This window comes from Coffea arabica, chromosome 6c (assembly GCF_036785885.1).
Source record: "Coffea arabica cultivar ET-39 chromosome 6c, Coffea Arabica ET-39 HiFi, whole genome shotgun sequence".
Lineage (NCBI taxonomy): Eukaryota > Viridiplantae > Streptophyta > Magnoliopsida > Gentianales > Rubiaceae > Coffea > Coffea arabica.
This window is the reverse complement of record NC_092320.1, coordinates 12,036,614-12,048,935: the sequence shown is the minus strand read 5'-3', so window position 1 is coordinate 12,048,935 and position 12,322 is coordinate 12,036,614. Positions and strand designations below refer to the sequence as shown.

General features: G+C 34.7%; 1 protein-coding gene across 1 annotated transcript; it reads left to right on the top strand.

Annotated features, from left to right (window-relative positions):
- The first annotated feature begins 9,667 nt into the window (after positions 1 to 9,667).
- LOC113692928 (uncharacterized) lies at positions 9,668 to 12,037 on the top strand. Its single transcript, XM_072052925.1, has 3 exons — positions 9,668 to 10,145; positions 10,385 to 10,471; positions 11,699 to 12,037. Exons 1-3 carry the CDS (start codon positions 9,805 to 9,807, stop codon positions 11,754 to 11,756), a joined length of 486 nt encoding a protein of 161 aa, XP_071909026.1. The 5' UTR covers positions 9,668 to 9,804; the 3' UTR covers positions 11,757 to 12,037.
- Positions 12,038 to 12,322: the final 285 nt, after the last annotated feature.

The following is a 12,322-nucleotide window of genomic DNA, read 5'->3' as shown; positions in this document are numbered from 1 at the left end:
TGGCTTTAATATGTGCCTCGAGACAATCGCGTGAGGTTGCCCAAAAATTACTTGATACTTTGTGATGTTCGACACGTACTCCTCTATATCATGGAAACGATGAAAATCTAAACCTTTAGAAGTAACAAGTAAAAATGATGAATTTCAGATAACTGGAACCCAAACAGGTAGTACAAATGTCTTCTAACAATAATAATAGTGCAAACTTAATTACCTATTGACCACACTTTTACATTTAATACCTTAGTCTAAGAATGGATTCGAGAAGAATAGTAGATAAATACAACTTATTAATGTAATTACAAAATTATTTCCTATATTTCACATGAACTATAAAAAAAAAATTAATGAGATGAAAGTTTAGGGTTAGCTAGGTACAAATTGTGAGATGAGTGGTAAAAAGTTAAAAAGGGTCAATTTCACCAAAAATATACTTTATAGTACATAATATTCTTCTATGGAATCAAAACTATAACAACCCCTTTTGCTTTTCTAATATTTTGCTAAAATCCAATTGCAATTTAGCTGATAAAATCACTAAATATCAATCATTAAATCGCAAAACAAAAAATATCAAAATAAAACAAAAATCTAATGCAAGAATAGATATTCAATTAGAATCTAAAATCATTTCTACAAATGCAAATAGTTCAAACAGTGGGAAAGTTTTCCTCGCACGTTATAGAGCACCAAAGGAAGCTCAAAAGCAAATCGTATGCAAATTTTGCATTCCTTTTTTTAATCTTTCATTGACGGTTATATTGGTTGCAGTTCTCCTCTTTTGGTCTTTTCATCCTTTGACGCCTGCCTTTCCTGCTGTTTTTTTTTTCTTTTCATTCTTTTTTTATTTGGCACTTGAACACCTTTATCTTACAAAATGATAACTGATAAATAAAGGTGCCTTGCCTTAACCTGCAGGATGACATTCAAATTGTTTTTGGGTTGAAAAGATGAAAGTGCAAATCGTTTATACTTGCTTATTCCTTTTTCTTTTTTCCTTCTTGTTTTTTATCTTGTGTTTTTTTTTTAATTACAATGTACAATATATATATATATATATATATAGATAATTAAATGCTGAGACAATAATAGTTAGCTGGGAAAAAGCCAAAAAGGAGAGAAATCCTCAGAGACCCTACCGTGTTTAAACTTTAAAGTAGAGCACAAAGATGACATAGAGAAGAATGAAGGACCAAAAAGGTTCATATAACAAAACAAGAACAAAAGTAAAATAAAGCATAAAAATAAAATAACACACCAGCATTGATCATCATTACTAGGGATGACCATTAGGGCGGGTGCCTGCAGGGAGCTAATGGGATGGGTGGTGGGGCGGAGCCCTGAGGGGAGGGGAATTTTTTTCCCCTGTTTAGAAATAGGACAGGACATGGGGAGTATACCCTCACCCCATCCCCCGTCCCGCCACCCAGTAAAAAAGATTAATATATATAATATTTAATTTAATTAGTTACAAACTTATAATAATGTTATTATTAGTTATATGTATTATATAATGGATATTAGTATATGTAATATAATTGATATTATCAATTATACTAATAATTATATATGTTTGCTAATAGAAATTATTAATTAGTTATACTAAATTTACTAATACATTTATACTAAATTTCTAATTACACTTAATACAATAACACTTTTTTTCTAAAAAAAATACAATAATGACTTAGTAATTGTATTTGTGTCAAAAGTGAAAATTTGAATACTTTAATTATATTTGTTTTATCATGTTAGATTGTATTCAAATAACTTTTGTTTAATTATTTTTATAAGTTTCAATTATGAAATCATAATGAATAATAATTTGATAATATATTGATATTTTAATACTTAATTATTTATTAAAATTTAATTATAATTAAATTATATACTAAATTTTTATTAACCATGCGAAAATACCCGTGGAGGAAGCGGGGGCGGCGGTGTGGGCAACGAGAAAGTCTTGCCAAAGAGCAGAGATCCAACGAACATTACTAAAAAGGACCAAACAATCTTGATGCCTGATGTCAATATCAAATGGAGATGAGGCAGACCCAGCTGTAATAAGAGTCAAATAAAAAGGTTAATAAAAGACATGCACCTACCATGCAAAGCAGACGCGCCATGCAGCTGACAAATAATCTTGATGCCTCATGTCAAATATTAAATGGAGATGAGGCAGACCCAGCTGTAATAAGAGTCAAATAAAAAGGTTAATAAAAGACATGCACCTACCATGCAGCTGAGTTTTCCCTTTTCATTTATTATAATTACATAAAAATGTCTGTTTGGATTGTATTTTTTGAAATTTTTATACAATATATTGTAGTGATTTAATATTTATGAAATAAAAAAATAATTTAAAAATATATTTATAAAAATGTAAAAATTTTCTTCAAAAAAAAAACAATTCAAACATGATAATTTTTTTTTTTTTAAAAAAGGAGAGTGACTGCCCACACGAGAAAGGGCATTGTGGGTAAGTAGCTAAAAATGGCCGCGATAGACCAAGAGCAAAAAGAACTACTACCATGTAAGAAACGTGCGGCATGTGTGGGGACCAAAGGAGACAGAACCATGTGGCGCACCCCACCCTGAAGCACTAGACAGATCAAGTGTAGACAAATCGATGCACACAAATAATAACCGACCACTGGGCCAATGGCTCATTGGCAATCAGGGAGGACTTAAGTTCCTCTATGGGCTGTAGGTGAGAATTTAAATCACTTGCAGTGAAAAAAATTTAAGAATTATGTCATAGTATTTCTTTAGTCTAGTTGGATCTGTATATCCATTAGCTTCCTACCACAGCCTTCTTAGGCTCCCCTTTTCTCTAAATTAGGATAGACTAGGTTCTACAAATGTATCTGTGGAGGTCAATTGTGTATTTGTCACCTCGGCACCATCTTGGATTAGGGCCTCGTGGTGCCTTGGAGGGTCTTCCCAGAATTCGATCCCTGATCCCTTGTATAAGGAGTCTTGGGGATGCTTCCTGGTACCACTCAGGCCCTAGCCCAAGATGGTGCCGAGGTGACAAATACACAATTGGCCTCCACAAAAGGCAGGTCAGGATTCGATCCCTGGTCCTTTAGGATAAAGGGTCTTGGGAATGCTTCTTGGTACCATTTGAGCTACTACCACGGCCCTAGCCTAAGACGATGTCGAGGCGGACAAATACACAATTGGCCTCCACAATGTCGTTGGTGACAAAAAAAAAAAAAAAAATAGCATAACCAAGGCAAGAGGGTTACAGAGTCCAAAAAGGATTAAACAGGACAAAATAAATGGAGGAATTACAATTTAACCGCGACAAATCAACCGTAAGTGTAAGCCTTACCCCGCTTTGCGTGGTTTAGGTAGGATAGGATTCATGAACAGCATCCGTCAGAATATTGCACCTTTAACTTGATTGTGATTTATGTCATCAAGTCATTGTGTATACTTTGTCACATGCAGAAGTACTGGTGAAGTGGAGTGACATAAAGATTTTTGCTTCTCAATCAAAACCAAATCATTGATTCATTAGCCATGGAAGGAGGAAGAGGAAGAAGAGGAGGCTATTCTGTCTCAACCCAACTTGTATCGTAATTTATGAACAATATTCATCAGAATATTGTACCTCTAACATGATTATGCCATTAAGTCGTTGTGTTTAGTCTGTCCGTCACATGCAGAAGTATTAGTGAAGTAGAGTGAGTGACATAAAGATTTTTTGCTTCTTAAGAACAAATCATTGATTGAATCATTAGCCATGGAAGGGGGAAAAGGAGGAGGAGGAGGCTATTCTGTCCCTGATGGGCTACAGCTCTCTTCATTCTCTTCTGTCTCACAATTGTCTGCTGCCGATGGAAGGACCAATGCTGCAACTGAAGATTCAAGATCCGAAGAGAAAAAGAGAATGGAGAAAGGAGAGGCGGAAATTCGACAGTTATTGAGGGACATTTTCCCGCTTGCAAATTACTACTTAGTCTTCCAAGGTGTCATTTTCACATCCATCTTTGGTAATCCCTCACCCCTCAAATGCCAATACCGTTGGCTCCCCGTTTCCCTCTCTTTGATTGCGGGCATACTTAATCTATCAATTTTGATACATTTGACTCGAAAGTATGATCGATTAACCTACGAAAGAGAATTGGATCTTGCTGGAGTCGGCGGTCGACAAGTGCCATCTATTCTGACCGAGAGACGCGAAAGCCGACAAATGATGTTTATGATTTGCTTTGTTTTGTTCGTTCTGTTTCTAGTCATTTTGCTGTTTGGTTCGTGGAAGATTCTTTGCTACCACTCTGGCTTTCCTCAGAGTTGCAACATCAAGAATTGCTTTGAGCTGTGCAATGACGCTGGAAGATGCATCTTAATCTGTCTAAGTACTTCTTGAGTACGTGCCGAAGTTCGATCGAGTGCTTTGCTGAATCTGATTGAACCTGATCAAAGTTTGTTTCATTCAATAGAGGTACTCATCCTTGATTAATTATTTCGTTCTGGGACTTGGTCTTTCTCCAAAGTGTACCCATAAAACACAAATTAAGTACCTGCATCAAGGTTTTTTTAATTTGCACTACCTAATAACTGCATGCTAGTCCGTGTGTTCCTTTTATTTTATTTTATTTTATGTTTTAGTTTCAAGGTTTTTATAAGCAGAGGAGGAGCGGAAGGAAGAGGCAGGGAGGACGAGAAAATTAAAGACAATGAGAGTCAAATGGCCATGACATTTTCGTTAATTAGTTAACATTTAACAAGTTACATTGACAATATATACACTAATAGGAGTTCAGATATATTAAAATATAAAACATTAAATTTAAATTCAAATTGAGATTAGTTATCAAAACATTGGCACCGGTTGGTGTTTGTATGTGTACGGGTGTGGGTGCAATTGTGTATGCAGAAGATGTATATAGTTGGGCAAATATATGTACGCCTTCTCGGTAGTTCTTGTTCTTTTTTATTTTTTGGTTCTCTTCTTTTCATCTGCGTTTCAAAATGACTACTCCATACCCAAGAAAAGAAAAAAAAAAATAAGAAAAAGATCTTTGCCACAAACCAACTTTTGATATTCGATTGGTATGTTTTATGCCACTTGACAGCAATTTAAGATCTTTCTCACAAAATTATGGCAAAGGTGTGATAATATGTTTGTATTTGGCTCAATGTTCAAGCGAAAGCTTATGCAGAAAGTGATAACATGTATTTATTTCCGAGGATGTATCAAGTATATTATCCTCCCTTCCCTTTTTTTTTTTTTTTACCGGAAACGATAACTGTAGTATATTTTAATCTATTTTATACTAGAGGGAGAGAGTGGACCTAAGGAAGTCCAGAGATAACTCGAAAGGGATTGGATCAAACGAATGTACTATACACCCGCCTAGATTTTTGAAGGAAATCCACCTTTTAATATAATCCTCCCTTCCGTTTTGGATCAATTTTGTTTAACACAATCATTGTAAAATTCGAATTTGCATTCTTATATGATTTGACATAGACCCAAGTTCGCTGCAGTTCCAATCCTCGGCCCCATTTTCCACGCGTTTTTGTCATGTGTCCCAATCTTTCACCTATCCCTTCCTACTTTTTGTTGCATGTCTCTCATTTTCAGTTCCACTTGTATAATAGCATTGCTAATTTGCTATTGAGGGGAACCAAAAAAAAAAATGAAAAGAAACTTTTTAATAGGGACTAAATCGACAGCGTATGCTTTTTAATGGGGATTAAATCAACAAGAAAAAAAGATAAAGCAAACCCATTATATGTTGATGCTGGGAATGAGTAGCATGGAAAAAAAATTACTTTCATGAAAACTTATTCTCATCTTTCATCATTTTAAATGGGTGAAGTGTGTTGATATCAAAGGAAAATTAAAGAACTATTGTTTTTAGTTTTCCAGAATGCATGATCCCATGGAAAAGAGTATATATTTCAATACAGTACATTACAACTATTGTTTCAATGATTGTGAGATTTACCTGATAATTGGGACACATGGCAAAAAGACCAGGTCGCAAATAATAGCCTTGAGTTTCTCCTTATTTTTTATCAAAAAATAGAAGATCCGAAAAAAATTCTATGCTCGGGATCATTGTACCTCAAACTCTTTTACGGACTAGGTGAAGAGACTTGTGTTTGTTAGTGGCGTACCAATTGTGGAGGGCAAGAAACTGGCCTATTTTTCAGCAAGGTTCAGTATCTGCCGTTAGCATAATTTCTGCTGTCCTTGATTCTGTGAAGGATGCAGTTGCAAGTTGGAGACGCACGCCTTTAACAAGGCAAAACTAGGACTTGGCTGTGGAGCTGAGGCTACCTCATGTGTGTTTCAATGGATGAGCATTCTGGCTGACTGATGATTTAGGTATAAATATTGGGATAATTTCAGAAACCTCCCCTGAGGTTTTTTGACAATTTCACTGAGCTCCCATGAAATTTGAAAAATTGCGCATACCTCCCTTGTCATTTAAAATGATAATACTACCCTTCAATATTTTAATGAATTTCCCTTATTTGATATGCTTATGCTTAGAATGACTTTAAAATTATTTTTTCATTCTTATTCCTTTTTATTTTAATTTTTTGCCAATAAAATTGTAAAATTACCACTATTATCTCTAGTTTCTATTGTAACTAAACGGCGAACTAATGAATTTTTTGATGAGTTAGCTTTATACGTAATCCGATGTTTTTTGTTAATCTTTCTTTTCTTTTTTCGGTATTAAAATTAACAATAAATTAAAAGGAAATGCCCAAAATCACTACTAAATTATGATAATCTCACCACTCAAAAAATTCATAAACTCTGAATCAATTATTTCAACATTTTATTTTCTATCTTATAAATAAAATACCATAAAAGTATCCTATCATGGTTATAAAATTATTATTATAGTTATTTATCAAATAGTAGGTACGGACATGAAAAATTTGATACATTTTCCTTATAATTACAAAAGTACGCCATATTATTAGACACAAAAGTTAATCGTCATTATCTTTATCTGCGAATGATAGACGACGACAAGTGATGGATTTGTTTGAGGACTCCTACTTTCATTCTGTGCTTCAATCCTAGAATTGGTCATTCTATATAGTATTTCTTTTACAACACGACCATCTCGATTTATAGTAAATTCAGAAAAAGAAAAAGTGCTCATCTATAGAAAGATTAACTAAATTGACATCTGGGTAGTTTTACACGAAATTGTAGCTCACCGGAAGCTGAGTTTCAAACAAATTAACTCAAGCCCATAAGTAGTAAGTAATATTCAGGCCTCGAACTCTCATCGGCCCGACGACTTCAATTGTTCATGATTTCCCACCTTAAAAATTGAAAGAATGGGTCATGAGAAGACATATTATTGTTTGCTCGTATTATTTACAGGCCAATCAATATAAACGTCTCTCTAGAGGCAACAAAACCTGGCGCAGATCGAAACCGATGTTGCAAAGTATTCAGCTTCGTCCTCCAATATTCAGGACGAAGGTGGATGGCAAACTAACAAGACTAGGGGTACACCAATATAACCTTACCAACTGCGCTCTCATTATTTGTAAAAGGGTCAATAAATAATGATGCATGGGATGGATAGAGTACGGTAGAGAACCCACGATTGTAGTCTGTCTAGGCTAAAGAATAGTACACAATCTTTCAATTTCCGGGTTCACATAATTATTGATAGTGGCTTTGGTCTTGTACTCGATTAATTTCTTGAAGGGATGGCGATGACCAGGGTTGGAAGAATGTAAAAGAAGCCGAAGACTATATATGGACGCGGTGACCATTTAAATGAGACTTCTTCTTTTGTGGATTCTAATTAATTGGGTACTGAAATTAGGATTTAAGCAGATGACCCTTGAGAACAAACTATAGGATCATCCGATGAGAAAGGAACTTTTTGCTTCCTGAGACTACTTCTTTTAATCTTTTTGTTCAGAAGTCCTTTGAATTTGAAAAAACGTGTTGAACCACGACTACGATGCAATAGACTATATAACGAGTAAAATATCGACACAATATACCAACTAGGAGTAAGTTGGTATAACGAGTAAAACACGCTATACCAACGAGTAAAAATGCTTAGACTTTGTATGACTTCTGGTCTTGAAGCAAGTTCTGTAGAAAATTCTTTAACGAACAAGATATAGGATTCGGATATATACCATATCGTTTGGAGAGTTAGGATCAATGCATCACGCCGTTGATCTCTTCTTAATATCCGCAAACTCCAAAATTAATACTTTTAACGGTGCATGCTAGATATTTGAAACTTCAATCCTGTTTGGATTTGAAAGCTTTGAGTAATTAATCTTATGTTAATTTGGGTGTGCTCAAAGATTCAAGTACGTACACAGTCCTGAAGCACAATAAAAAAATTTTAATCGGAGTAAGATTTGGACATACATCGTAGCTAGTGAAAGCTACCTAGTGATTGGAGTCTCTGAAATCAAAAGGATTAGGAATAATTGGAAAATGTTAAAAGTAGAAGAAATATTGATTTGTTCAAATTCTACATTGAGTACCGAACATTTCTAAAATACTACTATTTCCTTAAAAAATTACCAATTGTTGAAAAATGTCTGTCACATTTAAAATCACATTTACTTTGTTATTTTTTTTTCCAATTTTTAATGTTAATCCACTTTATTATTTGACGTGTATATGTGCAATATCTCTCTGTTGTCAAGGCGCAGAAAATATTTATTTCCCTAAATTTTTTAAGGTGGCAAAGTTTCTACTGATTTCAGAAATATATGTTAATAACTACTGTATTCTGCTAAGTATCACACAGACTGGTGCAGAGTTGAACAAGTACATGTAATCAGTTGGTTGCAACAGAGACGAAGCAAAAAAACTGTCCGAAGCATGGTTTGATTAAAAAAAAAAAAAAAAAACTCAACATTTCTAAGAATCCTGGCCAAGAACTAATACTGCAAGAAGAAGAAAAACCAACGGTGATATATTAATTCATATCACGAAGGGGTTATATATAAGTTTTTAAACAATAGTGGGGGTTACGTGATAAAATATAAAATTACGGAAGGTAAAAGATAATTTATCCTAAAATGTGAATGGAAAAGACAAATTGTCACTATAATGACGCGACGATAAAGTTTCTTGAGCCGCAATATACCATGCATTTGTTGCCATCACAGTTTAGACTTGAGAGAATTCTTTGAAGAATATATTGTGTGCCCAGTAAATATATGATGGTAGTGGTCAACCCGCCAAAATGGAAAATTGGTGCTGTGCCCATCAAGTGCAATTTTTCCAACCCAACCTTGTGGCAGGAAATTAAGCAGTTGGGAGAGGGAAATTCCATTAGGGAACACGATGACAACCAATTCGCATTGGCAGGAGAGTAGCTCGATGTTTCTAATTTTGGGTTTCTCTTTTCAGGTAATCTTTGGCAGAATTTCACCGCTGACGTCAAAGGCCTTAAGGGTTGTCCAAGTTTATCCTTTCAATTCACATATTAATATTTTCGGGCAGTTGCATGTCGGTGTCAAAACGAAAATCAGTTGCACGTCCTTGTGCTTCAGAGTTAAGCCAAGTGAATTGCTAATGAATTTCCCAGCATGTCCACACACACACACACTAACTAGTACCATTGCATTAACCCATCCTTCTCTATAAATAGTACCAACCCATCCTTCGACACGAAAAACCACTGCTCATTTTGGTGTCATTGAACTTGGGGAGGCCTCTCTCTTGTCATTATCATTTCTATTAGCGTATTAAATCAAGCTCTGATTAACCCGTCTTTTTTTTCACAATTTTAGTTTTGTGTGTTGCATAGTATCCCTTTTCTAAAGATGGGCAATGATAAAACTGAGACATCAATTGTTTGTCTATCCGGCAAATATGTCGGTTTGAAGGCCATTAAAAGTGCCCCCGATGTAGATCGACGTATGGCCAATGCTAAGTTACTAGAGCACAATCCACTCCCCCAAATTAATGAAGTAAAGTTCTGCAGACATGAATTGCTGCGTGTTGCTGAACATTTGGGTTATGCTCCAGATTACTTCTTCACAGTAGATGGCAATCCAACTAACTTGAAGGTCTCGCAGGGCGATCTTATGGACTCTAAATTTGTTGCCGCCGTTGACAAAAACGAAGTAAAGGTGCATAAGTTGAAGGACGGTGATGTACCAAGGTTAGTCTTTAGTAATACTCTACATGGTTACTTATAATCTCGATCCCTCCGATGATAATAGCTCATATATATATATATATATATATATATATATATATATATATAGATATATAATATGACCATATATATAGCTTAGTTCCCTTTCATTTTCCGTTGTTAATTTTGTACTTTTAGTTTAAAAAAATGCTGACAAAATTCTTAGCAATGGCGGCTTTGGTTTGGTATTTGATTTCTTGAAGGAATCGTAACGGCCTGGATTTGGAAAAAATAAGAGACGATGCTAATGGCGGTTGCTATGATTGGAAGATGTCGGGGACAGTATCTCGGTGAGCATTGACTAAATTTCTTCTTTGGCTTTCTCCTTTGTAAAATAGGTTGAAAGTACACAAATAACTTAAATTTACAGAAATCCATTTTTTTCAAATAAATAATGCATAATATCAAATATATATTTAAAGACAATCAAATCCGAAATCACGGGATGTTTATACATTTTAGTATGAGGAACCAATATGATAAGTGCGTAAAATATCGTACATTTTACGTTCACTTCTAATGTAACAAAACACGAAATTTGGGTCCATATCTAATAGCCAACATGTGTCTTCAATTATACGTTGTTGATCAGTAAAATATTAAGATTTTGGATAATATTATGTGCGATGTCAACTATATGTGTGTGTGTGTGTATACAGACACACACACGCGTAAATGATTTTAGTGTTCCTGAATTGGAAGTCTAACAACGATTTTGAGGCCATGGACTGTTGAGAACCAAAAAATCCATTTTTGACAATCGATGGCCCATCATTGACCCATTCAACGGTACCCGATGAAGCAATTAGTCTGCGCTAATGCTTGATTTAGAGTTATACATGCTAAAGTTGTTGGAAAATAAGCAGGTTCTAATCAATTTATAAAATTTTTGAATGCAAATGATTAATGGACATTACCAGGTTCAGAATGGTGGTATTCATTTTCCTTTTTTCTTTCAAATAACTTTTCTCTTATTTTCTTAACGAATATTTTTCTTTTAGTTTACAAAAAAAAAAAAAAGAAGACTTTTTGGATTCTCGCTAATAAAAATATATGTTCTATTATTGTCGTAAGATAGAGAATGCTGTGTTGATCTAAACAAGGCTCTGTTAATATTGCTTTAACACCACATAACAGTGGAAGAGTGGCTGAGCTGGAGAGACAGATTAAAGTTTGTTGGATCAAGTTTAAAGCCAATTATTATCTGTCACGATTCACACGCAAGGATGTGAAAATGATTATTAATACTTAAAGGATGATTTTTACCTTTTAATACTGTAGACACCAAATTTAATACTACAAACTGAGTGAAACATTTGATCCATGCATAGTCTATCTTCTGCAGACAGCATGCGTAATCCTTTTGACTTAAAAGGCGGAAAATTAATTGGGCGAGACGCTTTTGACTTCAGCTATTATTTGTTATTGTGTCTCGGCAGGCGTTAGTTAACCCTAATGGTAAACGTACGCCATACTTTTTTGAAGTATCTGATTCACTTGTGTATTATCTCCAACAGTCCACCCTCGAAGCTTCCTCATTCCTCTAGTTCAGACCGGAAGAGGCGCGGGAAATGAAGGGCCAAAATCTCTGTGAAGTTCCCTGCAGTCGTTTCTGGATGGATAAAAGAATGGTGGCGCAGAATCTTTGGCAAAAGTGGGCTAGTAAATTGTAGCAGTCATTTTATACATGTTTTTTTTTTCATATTTCTAGTTGAACGATGTATTTCTAGTTTAAGGAGGTCGTATGTGTTATGAACCTCGCAAGTGATGTGGTGTTTTACGTTGTACCTGGTCTTATAATTCTTCATAAATTGGGCCGTTCAAACTTGTCAAGATGACATTACACCTTAATTTAATTGCTTCTTTTTTTTTTCTTTGATAACTAGAAAGTTTTAAACTCAAAACCTCCTACTTACAGTCCCTTCATCTTAACATCCAACTCAATCCGATTCATTTGCTCTTTGTTATTTGCTTCACATAATTTGTTTCTTCTGTAAATTGACTTTGTACGTTGTGCCTGATCTCATGATCCTACATAGTATATAAATTGAACCAATCATATGCATGCATGTTGGGATCATGACTTTAATCATGTTCTCGCCTTCAATTAATTCATTTGCTCTTATTATTTGCTTCGCATC